We start from the raw sequence: 14509 nt of genomic DNA, 5'->3' as shown, positions 1-14509 counted from the left end.
ACAAAACAGCAACTTTGAAACCACTTGCGTTTCCCGCCGGAAGCGTGAGACTTGCTACTCTGCACCCGACGCCCCCGGCTCGACTTGTGGAGAAACAACACTTCAGGGAGGACTCCCCGGCGACTGCGAGACCGTGAGTAGCCAGAGTTGCCCCCCCCTGAGCCCCCACAGCGACACCTGCAGAGGGAATCCCGAGGCTCCCCCTGACCGCGACTGCCTGTCTCCCAGATTCCGATGCCTGGTAAAGACTCTGCACCCGCAGCCCCCAGGACCTGAAAGATCGGAACTCCAGTGCAGGAGTGACCCCCAGGAGGCCCTCTCCCTTTCCCAGGTGGTGGCTACCCCGAGGAGCCCCCCCCTTGCCTGCCTGCATCGCTGAAGAGACCCCTTGGTCTCCCATTGATTTCCATTGGAAACCTGACGTGTGTTTGGACACTGCACCCGGCCGCCCCGTGCTGCTGAGGGTGTACTTTCTGTGCTAACTTGTGAACTAACAATTACTTACCTCCCCTAGGAACTGTGAAAATTGCACTGTCTAGTTTTAAAATAGCTATATGTGTTTTATTTGAAAAGTATATATGCTATTGTGATTATTCAAAGTTCCTAAAGTACTTACCTGCAATATCTTTCATTCAAAGTATTACATGTAAAATTAGAACCTGTGGTTCTTAAAATAAACTAAGAAAATATATTTTTCTATACAAAAACCTATTGGCCTGGAATTGCCTCTGAGTGTGTGTTCCTCATTTATTGCCTGTGTGTGCTTAACACTACTCCTTTGATAAGCCTACTGCTCGACCACACTACCACAAAATAGAGCATTAGTATTATCTCTTTTTGCCACTATCTTACCTCTAAGGGGAACCCTTGGACTCTGTGCATACTATTCCTTACTTTGAAATAGTGCATACAGAGCCAACTTCCTACAGTCGCTATGTCATTCAAGTTATTTTTACTGCAACAGATTTTCATTTGTTTTTTGGAAGTAGTTACTCATGAAATTATCAGTAGATATTCTGTTGATGGTGCCGTTCATAGGAAGATTGAAGTCTCCTCCCATTATTATCCCTAGACTGTCAGGGAGCTCTGCAAGTTGTTCCTTCCAAATGTTCACTGTGCTGCAATTTAGTGCATACAGATTAACAATATAAAATTCTAGATCTCTTCTCTTAACTCTGGAAAAATGCCATTTATCATATTGGTTGTGTTTGTGTGTGTTTAACATAGACTTTTTTTATTTTTTTTATTTTTTTAGATATTGGAGTCAGAACCCCATTCTTTTTATTAGGTGCAGGCGAGATGCCAATCTCTGCAATGCACAGGCTATAGATATTTGCATCTTGAATACATTGTGTGTCTCCTGCAGTAAAATTACGTCCCCCTTCAGTTTTTCACAGTAGTCTGCAATCTTTCTACATTTAACCTGGTGGTAAAGACCCTGTGTGTTCAGGGAGAGAAATGTAAGTGTTATAGACATTGTGTTGGTGTGGAAAGTTGTACTGCAATCAGAAGACATCTTGGGAGAATGAGGAAGAAAAACAGTTCCATGAGCAATTGTAGGGGGCTGTGTGTGTGTGTGTGTGTATACGAATAATAGAGGGGGTATCCCATTGGACCTTAAGCAGTGTTGTGTTTCCGACTTTAGTGAGGGATGAGTAAAAGTAATGTAGTGGGCCTCTTAGGTAGTCTAAAGCGAGAATAAAAGCCGAGAAAAAGGAATAAGAGAGAACAGTAAGTGAGGTAGAGCTATCAAGCCAAACCAACAAAAAATTCAAACATTACGAGACATATACCCTGAATTATACCTGCCAACCACCCTTCTCTGAAATGCGAATATGACATATTTCTCTACTCCTCTCCCACTTAACATCCCACTCTAAGTGGGATGTTAAGGGCCACAAATTGGCCAGTCCCACGCCAAATGAGGATCTACCCGATCCTGCAAAAATAATTAACATAGTTAAGATAATGCACAAATATGTTGAGGCAAACCGTATTAAGAAACCAAACAAGCCATTTCACTTTGGTCGCCATAACAGTAGGAGAGCGCATAATTTGGAAATCTTCTAGCTCAGTACGTCTTTCAGTCATGATGGAGGAAAAGCATCGGAGTACCTGATGTGGGGGCATAGATTAGTTATAGCATCCGTTTGTCCATCAGTGTATAATAGGTGGTGAAGACCGCTCAGTCGGGGCCACAAAGTAGAGGCATTCTAGATGGACCTGTCTAACTCCATGGATAATGCTCCAGATCTGCATAAACAAGTGAGAGTGTTAGTTGTTTGTAAAGGTTGCCACTGTTCAAGCAGCAGTCATGGATTTGAAGAGAAGTTTAATCTCATTGAGCACAGCATGCTAACAGCACTCATGGTGATATGGCAAATCACCCTGGTAAATGACCACCGACTTGAACGGACGGGGTAAACAGTCTTTACAAAGAGCAAACATGGGATGTGAAGAGGTTTTTACAAAGACATTAATATTTTGTGTAGGAGGTAAAAAATTCATAACTTAATAACAGCAAACTTGGAATCATGTTTACCAACATGGTTATTGATTCCTAGTCTGATTTTCAAAAGGGAAAAATAAAACAGTCCACTAATCCATCACATCTTAATTATTTTGGGAGTGCAAACTTTGAAGTTGTCTATCACCCAGGTTATTGCTTCAAAAGCCTCGCTAGGTTCTTAATGCCACTGCATAGTTTGTGTAAGTTGCGATGCATGGCATCTTTTTATTTTGTGTCTTGGGCTAGGTCGTGTAGGGCTCCAAGTCATTGCATGATCATGTCCAAGCTTGTCCCTGGGTCTGATTTTGATTTAATCAGCGAGTCTGGCAATGGTAGCTTAGGTTTAGTGTTTTTTCGGGTTTCTTTGTTGTCCTTACCATCTGTGGACTCTTTAGCATCTTTGCTCCTATGTTCAGCTATTGTAGTAAATTTTGACAGATTGGTGGGGACTTCTAGGGGCCCCACGGATTATCTAGCTGTACTGGGAGCAGTTGCTATATTTATAGTAGGCTTGCTGAAAGAGTAGACAGGTTTTAAAAAAAAAAAAAAAAATTTAATACATGTCTTGGGGATCGGTGTATGACTCCGTATCTCCTGAGCATGACCGTTGCTGTGTGTGGATTGCCCAGTTGCTTATACAGCAGCTCATTGTGTCGCCAAGGGCTTGCTCGGGCAGTGGGTGTGAATTGCCAGTTGCACTATTTGATAGTTCTCTATCACTATTGTTTATTCAGGGCTCATGCTGACGCCATGGAGCAGGTATATTCATGGGTAGTAACAAAAGGCCCAGTAATGTGAGATCCTTCAAGTGTAGGATTTTTACATGTATTGTACGTTTGCTACTTTCTTTTCTCAGTGCTTGGGCACCTGGTGAGTGTTCGCTGATGGCAGTCACTATTTTGTTCAGCGCCTTCACCGAATTACAAGGAACATGACTCTGCCAGCACTGAGATAAGACAGGAGCCCGGGGCTCACATTGAGTGGATAATATGAGCCTGTGTGCTCACATTAGTTTTGTGTCTAACTCATGAAATCACTCGCCAGCTGAATATTGCGATGGTTGGGGTTGAAGGTTTAGTTATCGGTACACTGAAGTTACGGGCCAATAGTACTGGTAACTTCACCTGTATTATAAGGAGGCTTAAAGGAGTCCTAAATATTTGTCCTGGGAAGAGTTGTGATGCCCCTAAGCCCCCTGATCTAGATTAGTGCTGTTAATTGAGTGCCTCATTGCTTACTTGCCATTGATGGAGAGGGCCTTGTGAGACATTGATGGGGTTTACAATGCGTGGCATCTTCTTAACCCTGAAGTGTAGTGCGCCTACTGGTGGTTACACCTCAGGGTCCTTGGATTGCTGGAACAAGGATTCTGGAACGAATGAAGGTCACCACTCCTCCTACCACGTTGTGAGATTGCGGTTCCGACTGTTCGTTCCACAAGACTTGGTCGTTGCCTTGTTTTATTCCCTTCCGGAGTCTTCTTGCACAGAATTCTTTTGAATCCCCTTCGTAGCATCATGGATCATCTGTGATTAGCACATTGTGTCCTGTGTGCTCTTATGTGCAGCGAGGGATTGTCAACGGAAGAGCAGTGCACGTTTTAGTCATAAAAATGTTGATTGTAGCCTGGAGCAGCCGACTCAGGTAGCCATCTCGCTCAGGCTTAAGCCACGGCCCCTCATCTTGAACTTTTTTAGCGTGCTTGTTTCTTCAGTTTCCTCTTCGGAAAGCACTTGTGTATGCTGTCTTAACCAGACTTGACTTCTACAGTACCCTGCATTCATGCCTTGGTCTGCCATCTGATTAATTTTCTAAGAGTCCAACTATAGCTGCAAGCCTTGACAAGCTGTTTCCTAAGAATAATTGTAGGATGCACCATTCTGTTCCAGATAGCTGTCTTCTACAAGTCTAAATATTTATTAAATTCCACACCTAAGTTCTTTACATGCATTGCTGCCCTTTGTCACCCACTCTGTGCGTTGTCTTTGATTTTATGCAGTCGTTTTTGGGGCAGATCTTTTGGCTGCCTCGTATTATAGATTTATTGCATAACTTTTCATTTTCTGTTCCACCTTGTAGTCATGAGGTGGCTGTTAAAGCAAAGTGTGTTATACATTGATATGTCGCCATATGCCACCAAGATACATTTGAAGTGGCTGGGTAAACTGTGGAGCAAACTCACACATTCCCTAAAAAGTAAACCCGGAGTAAATAAAGATCTCATATCTGATTTTCAATAATGGAGGAATGGCTGCCAACAACCCTCAAAGAAAAAAGTCTGAATTGGAGATGAAGCCTTCAAGAACTCATTCAGCAAAACGTTTCATACAACACTGTGAGCCCTGATAGCATTCCTTTTAAGATTTTATTCTCTTGAATAGGTCTCCTAGTAAATGCGGTTCACCCTAAATAGTTTACTTTGACCTGTTAAGACGTCGAATTCTGGTTTGTTAGACACCTCAATTTTCATTATTTTTGATTCTCTACTGGTGGATTTAGTGACCCACTAATGTTGGCACCTCTTTCGTGACATACTGATTTTCCTTGTTAACTAAACTTGTATGGATTTTACAGTTGGAATTTCGCAGGTTTTACCGCCACGGTGGTAACTGGTTCTGCTAGTTGCTACTGACATAGTTCAGCCATTGTTCTACTGCTATCTGTTCCTGTACAAATTGAAGTAAATGTCTTGCTATGTACAAATAGCTGAATGTCCACTATTAGTGTTTCCTAAGTCAAGTGACTGCAATTCTATAACAGTCCATCTAGCATCATACAAACATTCGACTTGGGAGTTGCATAGTATTTTCACCCCTCAAAGCACTTGTAATGCTTGCAAAAATGCAGTTTTTGCTCATACCTTGGAAGTATGGGCAACTGGCAAAAAAATCAGGACTTTACTAATTCAGATTGGATGATCCTAATTTTTACAATATGTTTGCAAGCATAAATGATCTAACTTTGTTACGATTGCACATTGCCACAAGACATTTCTGCTAGAACCAACCCTCCTGCCTGCAAATATTGTTGCAGTAGATGGGCTGGGTGAACACCTCACTGTTTTGATTAACACTGTACTGTCTGGAGCATGGCCGAGCAAGATGAGTTGCGCTATCCCGGCCTGATCCTGGGGTGCCTCCGGTCACAGGCCACTCAATGCCCGTCCAACCCCCACCACCACCACGGCAGGGGAAGGGCCCCGGACCTCATCGTCACCCTAAGGGCCTATTTTGGGGGTTCTGACTCCTGGATCTGGGGCCAAGCGAGTGGAGTGGAGTGGGCGAGCACGCAACTGTCCTGTCGGGCGTGCCACGGATGAGCTGGTGTGAACGGATGGGTGGTCGGCCCTGCAGTGGAGGGACTCCAGACATGCTGGCGCAGTCTGCCTGTGGCTTCGCTGCGTGGGTAGGCCCGATCGGCGAGTTGGTGCAGCCCAGCGCCAGATTGGGCTTGCGCGCCTGAGGAGGGCCCTGGCTCGGCCTGCTTGTTGGCTCCGGTGGATGGTGGGGAGTGAGGGCCCGTTGACTGACATTAGATCTGCTGCGTGGGGGCAGTGGAGGAGCAGCCTGGAGCTGCTGAACAGACTGTGGTGCTGCCTGTACAGTTAGGCTGCGGACCTTCGGGAGGTGAATTGGCTGGCTGATGTAGCGTTCGTGGCCCAGTTGTGAGCCTGTCTGGTAAGGAAGTATTGGACTCGCTGCTCAGGACTCCAGGGGAGAACAAATCCATTGACCCCTGGTCTGCTTGTCTGCTACAAAATCACTGTGTGGCTGGCGCGTGTGCAGCCTAGCGACAACTCATGCTACTTCGAATGCTGTAGCACTTTTCAGGTATGTCTGCTCCTCCTCTGGGTTACTCGTAGTGCTGCTACCGCATTGATTCCTGCCGGCGGCGGTATGGGGCGGCACCGGTAGTCGCAGACTTCGCAGGGAAATACCATTAACCAATACACCACGCCTGTGCCCCTGCCACAGCACCAGACATGGTCTGGGGGCCTGAGGATGTTCTGAGTGCACCAGGAACCACCGGGGAGCCCTCACGGGCGGAACTTCTCGCAGCTATACAAGGCTCCAGGGTGGCCCTTGAGGGGAAGATAGACACACTGGTGATGGTCAATCTCCTGCGGGTGAATATCAGAAAGGTCTCTGAGAAGGTCAAAGTAGCAGACGGTTCCATTGTAGAGCTGCAGACTGAGGTGGGGGCTCTGTGCAAACAGATGGTACAGGTTAATTCCACGGTCGTAAGGTTGGAAGCCAGATTGGAGGATGCAGAGAGTAGGTGCCGCCGGAAAAATGTCCGCTTGCTGGGGTTCCCGGAACGTGTGGCGTGAGCCATGGGGGAAGGCTTTGTGGAGAGTTGTACTAAGGATGTGTTGCAGCCGGTTGGAGTGTCCAGGGTGTTCATAGTGGCGCAAGCTCACAGGGCCATGGTGGCACAGCCTCATCACAAGAGCTATTGCCTGACTACTGAATTATAAGGAAAGAGACTGTATCCTGCAGGCAGCTCGTGAGTCTGAGAGAGCGGTCTTTGAAAACCGTAAAATCTCCATTTATTCTGACTATACGAACAAGGTTCAGACCTCTAGAAAGGGTTTATGGAGGTGAAAGTCAAGCTCCGTGCCATGAACGTCAGATACATGTTGCTGTACCCGGCATGCCTGAAGGTGATATCCGGGGGGGGGAGATTGCTGGAGATGCGGGACAGAGTTGCTCCTGGTAGGCCGAAGAGGACCGGTTTGACGGTCCATCGTCCTTCGGGTGCAGCTAGCCCAGGTTGGAGAGTTCACGTGGAGACACAGCTGGAGGGCACCGCAGACCAGGTGGTGGACATTGCTGCCGCCACTAGAGTTGAGATTCAGCATGATGGGACAATGGCTGTGATAACTCCTGGTCTGACTGATGGATCTGTGGAAACGATGGACCTGGATGCAGACATGTTCCCTGTGGATACTTGACCTTCTTGCTCGTATCGGTTGGCTGTTGCCGTGCTCTATAGATGGGGAGGAGGGCCTGGGCCCCCGCTGGAGACGCCTGGAGTGCATGTTAGGGGGTGGTGAAATGAGGGGGGCACTATTAGACTTTGAATTTGCATGTATGTTGTACAATGGAGGGGGGGGGGGTACAAACTGTTTACTGATTCCTATTGGTAGGTACTCGAATACAAGAATATTGCGGTCGGGATGGGGGGTGGTTACTCCACAGTTGTGGTAGGACCTACTAGCTGGGGAGTTGGGGATTAGGCTGTTGTCCTAGAAGCAATCACACATATGGATCTACAGTATGGTTTGATGTGTTTGATTTACTGTTTATCCACAGTGGGTAATGGGGAGTTGGTCAGGTCTGCAAATGTCGGCAGTTTACAATAGCAGTGCATGTGTTTGTGCAGGAGATGGAATGGGCTCTCAGCCAGCTTTATCTCTCTGGTGCGGAAGAGAGGGATGGAGGGCAAGTGGGACAGAAGGTGATAACGTTTTGGTATGGGTCGACAGATTAATATACTGACGTGGAACGTCAGGGGCCTAAAAAAAAGTACACTACACTGTACAGGGTGCATTCCTTTTTGAAGCGCCATAAGGTTCATATTGCCTGTCTCCAGGAAATGCATATGACTGAGGAGGAAACTCAAAAGCTAGCAAAGAAATGGCAGGTTTAGATGTTCTCCTCGTTCTTCTCTTACGCAAGAGGTGTGACGATATGGATCAGCACTGGGGTCCCCTTCACTCATGTATACAGTGAGGTAGATGTTGCGGGGAAATATGTGCTTGTTCAAGGCACTTAATACGAGGAGCCTTTTTTATACTGAATATTTATGCGCCTTATGTGGATGATCACTCTGAGATTATAGGCGATGGGGTGGATGCGCCTCTCATATGGGCAGGCGATTATAACTGTATCTTGGATGGCGAGAAGGATCGTCTCCCGCCTAGATTGGGGACCAAACCACTGATGACAAGGAGGTAATGCACAATTTAGGGCTATGGGATGCATGGAGGGTACTACATCCGGAGGGCAGGGAGTACACCTGTCATTCTAAGACGCATAACACATATAGTTGGCTGGATCGGTTTCTCTTGGGTGGCCTGAACTCCTCACAGATTCTGGACGTTAGTCATCTGGGTAGGTTTCTATCTGATCATACACCTGTGTTGCTGCAATTGCGGTGGGGACCCAATAATACTGGGCTAACACGTAGTTGGAGGATGCCTTCGTTTTTTTGGGAAGATGCTGGGTGTTGTGATAAGGTGGCGGTGGCTGTCGGAGACTATTTGGACCTGAAGTGGTCCACTACGGATTCTAGAGGCACAGAATGGGAGACACTGAAGGCGGTTGTGAGAGGGGCTTGCATTGGTATCGCATGTGGGGTGCATAAACAAATGGAGCAAGAACTTTCTGAATGGGAGGACAAGTTGCCGGCTTTGCAGTGTCAGACACCAACTACACAGGAGACTGAGAGGAAGCAGCTCCGGCTGTACAAGATGGTGAACAAGTGTTGGGACACATTAAGCAAGGTAAGACTTAGAGCATATAGGAGCATATAGACAGTGTTTGCATAGGGAGGGGGACAAATCAGGCAAATTATTGGCAAGGATCCTAAAATGAGAGGTAGAGAATCATCCCCCCCCTTTATTGTATATTAGGAATGCCAAAGATGAGACTATTACCAAGCGCAAGAATATACTTCAGGTATTGGTAGAGCATCTGCAGCGAGTATCAAGTGCTGATGCGGTAGTCCCTGATGATAAGTTGGTCGAATTTTTACAGCTCTTGCAGCTTTTGCACTTGGAACCGGATTGTAGGGAGGCTCTTGAGAATGCGATAACAGTTGAGGAAGTGAGCAAGGCGGTGGAGGCAATGACGAAATCTAGGTTGCTGGGGGTGACGGGATCCCGATTGAGTTATATCAAGCGTTTCCTCTTCTGCTGTAGAAATTGTTGACAGTGTTTGAAAAGGCGCGACAGCGTGGCATACTGCCGGAAACCATGCGCCAAGGCATTGTCTGTTTGATGCTTAAACCTGGGGGGAATCCAGGCGATCCCTCCTATTATTGCCCGCTTACTATGTTGAATAGTGATGTGAAAATCCTTTGCAAAATATTGGCCACTAGGCTTAGAGGAGTGATTCGGAGGTTGGTCCATGATGATCAATGTTTTATTCCAGGTTGTAGCATGACTTATAATTTACGTCGCTTGGCACATGTGCTGCATGAAACTGGGTGGGGAAGAAGAACTAGAGCTTGTCATTGGACCTGGAGAAGGCCTTTGACACAGTGGAATGGGGCTATCTACTGGCGGTGCTGCAGGGTATAGGGTTTGGCCCACAGTTTTGTGCGTGGGTAAAGTTGCTATATACAGCACTCTCCGCGTGTGTTCAAGTGGGAGGAGAGCTCTCAGAATCGTGGGAGATTAGCTGGGGAACAGGCAGGGCTGTCTGCTTTCACCGCTTCTCTTTGCATTAGCGATGGAGCCATCGGCGATTTGGATCTGAGAGGAGCTGGAACCTTGGGATATTCGGGTGGGGCAGACCACACACACTGTCTCTTTATATGTGGATGATGCGTTGGTGTATCTTCAGGAGCCCAGTGTTTTTGTGCCTGCATTGTTGCAGCTGTTGGAGGCGTTTGTGGCGTTGTTGGGTCGTTAAGTGAATAGGAAGAAGTCCCTCCTGTTCCCGTTGGGTTCTCTCTCTCTGGTGCACCCGAAGAGAGATGGAAGCTTGAAAGCTTTTGATATTTGGGTAACTCACACTGTGGCAGCTCATGAAAAGCATAATATGGAAAGAATGGTGTCCGGCCTTGAGCGCTCTGTACTCTTTTGAAATAGGCTACCTCTCTCTGTAATGGGGAGGGCGGCTGTAGCCAAGATGGTGTTTTTGCCAAGGTGTCCTTATCTAGTTCAGAACTCACTGTTCCCGCTGTCTGCTCGACTTTAATCGACTGGATAGCTTGTTGATTTTGTTGGTGTGGGCGGCGTAGCAGGTTGGCATTGTCGATGCTGCAGAGGGAGATGGAAGAGGGAGGATTGGCAATCCCTAACATTAGATATTATTATTATGCGGCACACCTACAGCATGCTGCGGAGTGGACGACTGAGTTGGACAAATGGGAGAAGAGACTGTTTGTAGGACTGTTCGGTGGAGAGACACTGGCGAATCTGCTGATGTTGGGCGGCCAGTCTGAGTCAGACGTGCCATATCTGGTCAAAACCACTGCCTGGATATGGAAGTAGGTTGTCAAAGTTCTCCGACGTGCCCCGTTTGATAGAGAATTAAAGATTTGGGACTTAGCCCCCTTCAGTGATATGGATACCTTAATGTCAATGGAAGGCTGGAGGCTGGGCGGATGTGACGTGGTGGGAGACCTATACCCCAATGGATAGTTTCTCATTCCCAGATGCTCTGGATACGTTCGGATTGGGCTCAGGTCAGTTCTTGCAAAATGCCAAAATGGAGTGTGTGGTTAGGGAGATTTGGTGTGTGTTTCCCCTGGCCCCTCAGGCATTATCAGTGCTGATTGGATTATTGAATTGGGGTTAGAAGACCCATCTGCTCACTCTGTTTAAAAAGCTTTTCGGGTGGTTCAACCGGGCCCTAAGAGTGTTGCCAGCAGGGCATGGGAGCGTGAATTTGGAGAACCTATGGAGGATGTGGATTGGGCAATGGCGTTATCGCTGTTGCGTACGGTGTCATGTAAGAACAGTTTCAAACTATTACACTTCAACTTTGTGCACAGAACATACATCACACTTGACCGTCTCAATAAGATTGACCCAGCAAGGGGGGGCGTGTTGTCCTAGATGTGGCCCGTTGGATGCTTCTTTTCTACTCTTGGCCTGGTCCTATAAGATTGTGTACCATTACGGAGGTAGTTGGTGGAGTAGAGAAGGTAACTGGATTGGGGCTAGAAGTATTGCCTGTGACATGCCTTCTAGGAGTGGTGAGGAGGCCGCGGGGTGGGAATATCCCATACAAACTCACACAATTGGCCTTGGTGTTGGCCAAACGCAGGGTGGCCATTGGTTGAATGAGCACCCAGTGCCCTTCCATCCCTTGCTGGATCTGAGATTTGATGGAATGGGGTGCTGCTGCAGAACAATATATGTGCATGACACAGAGAGGGGAGGGAGGCACTTACGGATGTGATTGCATGGGGGACATTACTGTATCGGTTCACTGGTGTGGAAGAGTTAAGTACAGTACAGACGGGAGTATGGGTGAGGATGACTGATTAACTGTCCCTTGTTTGATTGGAGGTGGGACGACCAACCGTGGTGAGGTTGCATCTACACAATTCTTAAGATATGTAAGACTTGGTCTCCGGTAGATCCTCCTTGGGTGGGTAGGTGGAGTGTAATTTCTGCTACTGTGGGTGTTATAAATTCTTATTCCAGACTGTGTGCTTAATCCGTACTATAGGAATGTGCTAAAAAAAAGAAGACTGTAATCTTTTGTACTGATACGCACTGCACTGTAATGTTTAAAAATCGTTTTTTTTTTTGTTGTTGTTTTTTTTTTTTACTCTGTACGGTCTCCGGTCTATAATTCACTTCTCATCCCTTTACCACACTCCCCTTATCAGCGCATTTTCTCCTGTTCTTAACCGTTTCAGAATTATTATCTGTTATCTCGATAAATGTTTGCCATTTTTGTGAAGTATTTATATCATGTGCTTTGGTTGTTTTTCATTGATACTGCCATCTTGTGGGTGATGCTGGGAAGACGGTCTCACCAACTTCGAATACAGTTTTTCTTTAACTTAAATGCTGTTTTCGATTTTATTTTTGATACAGTAGTAAGTTAATGTTTTTAGACTGCTGAATAATTTCATTGGCTTGCTAAAATAGGGCTACCATGTTTTTATAGTACCTATTCATCCATTGCTGTCACAGTTAAGTCTAGTCTTTTAAATCAGGCTTTCTATGTTCTTGCGAATTTCAATTTCCACGTATTTTGGAGATTAACAGAAGTACTGTGAAGACATTGATTACTCCACCAGGTGACGTTCCTGCCTGCAGCTACCCCTTGAGGTGAACACATGCAAAAGTGCGTTTACTGCCAGGGGGCTTGAGTTAAGAGATGACTGGCACAATAGTAAAACACAGTCTTGAAAAGCTGCCTGTTGTATAGCTCGTCACATCATGAAGTTTGATTTGTGTTACAAGCCTCTCTGCCCCAAACCACATGGTAGAGTGATTTGACTTTTGGTCACGCCTACATAACCAGTCACGCTCATGCTAATGACTCTCATTGAGACCGTGACCATATTGACCAGCTACCGATTGTTGGAATATATCCCTTTTGTTACACCTACAAGGCTCTGTTTTGGCCTTTGTTCTGTTCATCATTGACCTCAAGCACAGTAGACTGTCATGGCACCAGTTCCTACTTAAATAAGCCCCCTAAGGATGTCTCTACCATTCTCCGATCCCAGCGTGAAGAAGTTAGGAGGCTTTCTCCTTCAAGGTGGGCCTGCTATGCAAATGATGTTCTGATGTTTTGGAGAGCTTTTGGTGTTGTGTTTATCAGCATGCAGGCAGTATTTCCTTAGTCACAAGCAGCCAAATTGAGCTATAGGGTGGAGACTAGCTCTGTTGCTAGAGTGAAAATTATCATTGTTAATTAGTCCTTCTCAACTTCCAGTTAATCTAATTGTAAACTGTTAAAACATAGAAAAACGAAACAGTGACTAAAGATAATTTCAGATGTAGGCAGGGTGAAATCAGATTCTAGGTGTGTTGCATGTTGGATAAGAATCAAACTCATTTTTGTTAAGTCAGATCTTCAGAGTCTGTAACTTTATATTTATGCTGTCACTGAATGTGACATAATTAGCATGTATTGAGAACACAATTTCCTTTTTTATGGCTTTGCAGACCTTTTAGTTGTCCTGAAATGGCTATTTGTTCACCCCTTCCGCTAGTTAATTGAAATAGATTTCCAAAGGATACGAAAAGATATGCTTGTAGATCCCTTTGTGTCAGAGCAAATTTCCCCAGAGTTGAAGATCACACTCTTTTTAGAAAACATGTTTTTTTGGAGGGAGGGTGACTTTGTTTAGCTGGGTTCATAAGTCCAGAATTGCAAATGTTCATATTGTCAGAATTTGCTTCTTTATAGTTTTCTCTGAACTGCTGAAAACCTACCTTTTAAATTCAAGGTGCAAGCTGAAAATAGAAGACATGAATGTAATAAAGCTTTCAAAATACCTGATTGTCTCGGACAATGCAGTATTACTTTTAGTTAAATATATTATCTGGAATTGCTGCCTAAGCGATTGTGGCATTTTCTTTGGCAATTTTGGCTTATCTTTCATCTGTTGGCCCTACCTTCATGAGGTATAAATGTAAACTTCAAAGAATCCATATCCGCTTCAGTTGCTTTTCAGTGACCTGTGCCAACCAAAGTAAGGGTAAGGCAACTAAATAGATTCTCCTAAATTTTATGAATGGCATCAGCCAACACATTCTTTGAGATGAATTCAAAGGCAGATAAGCAGTTTTAACTTACGTTTTCTGCTATGTGTGCTGGTTGTGTGCCAATAACTCACATATTCTCCTTCACAACATTACATATTTAAAATTTTTGTAAAAGCTCAGAGGTAGGTAGACTGCTTTCATTGTTGAAACCGCATGAAGTTTCGTTTATAACCGCATGAAGGTTTGCATTTTCTTTTTGCGTACTTTAATAGACTCTATGTGCCCATTTTTCAGAGAGGGAGTTTGATCCTGATATACACTGTGGTGTTGTTGATGTAGAAACAAAGAAGCCCTGCACTAGGTCATTGACATGCAAGGTTTGTGATTTTTATCTTACATATATATATATATTTGTATTTGATAATGCAAGTTGATTTTCATCAGCTTAGGCTACTTCAAATTTTAAGCAGAATGTGAACCTCGATTATTTTCGGTGCCCCACTAAAATGTATCTTTTTAAAACTGCAATCTTCATAGGTTGATAATGTTGTTAGTTTAGTATGAATAGCTCCTCTACATAGAGCGAGCCT

The 14509-nt window shown here is 45.3% G+C and overlaps 1 protein-coding gene across 1 annotated transcript in view; it reads left to right on the top strand.

Moving 5' to 3' along the window:
* Nucleotides 1–14509, top strand: part of ATXN7 (ataxin 7) — a 295992-nt gene that overhangs the window by 167005 nt on the left and 114478 nt on the right. Inside the window, exon 6 of the mRNA XM_069206513.1 lies at nt 14214–14296. Coding sequence (XP_069062614.1) covers nt 14214–14296 — 83 coding nt within the window. The remainder of the gene's footprint in view (nt 1–14213; nt 14297–14509) is intronic.

Source organism: Pleurodeles waltl, chromosome 9 (assembly GCF_031143425.1).
Source record: "Pleurodeles waltl isolate 20211129_DDA chromosome 9, aPleWal1.hap1.20221129, whole genome shotgun sequence".
NCBI classification, from domain to species: domain Eukaryota; kingdom Metazoa; phylum Chordata; class Amphibia; order Caudata; family Salamandridae; genus Pleurodeles; species Pleurodeles waltl.
This window is presented reverse-complemented; position numbering and strand designations above follow the sequence as displayed.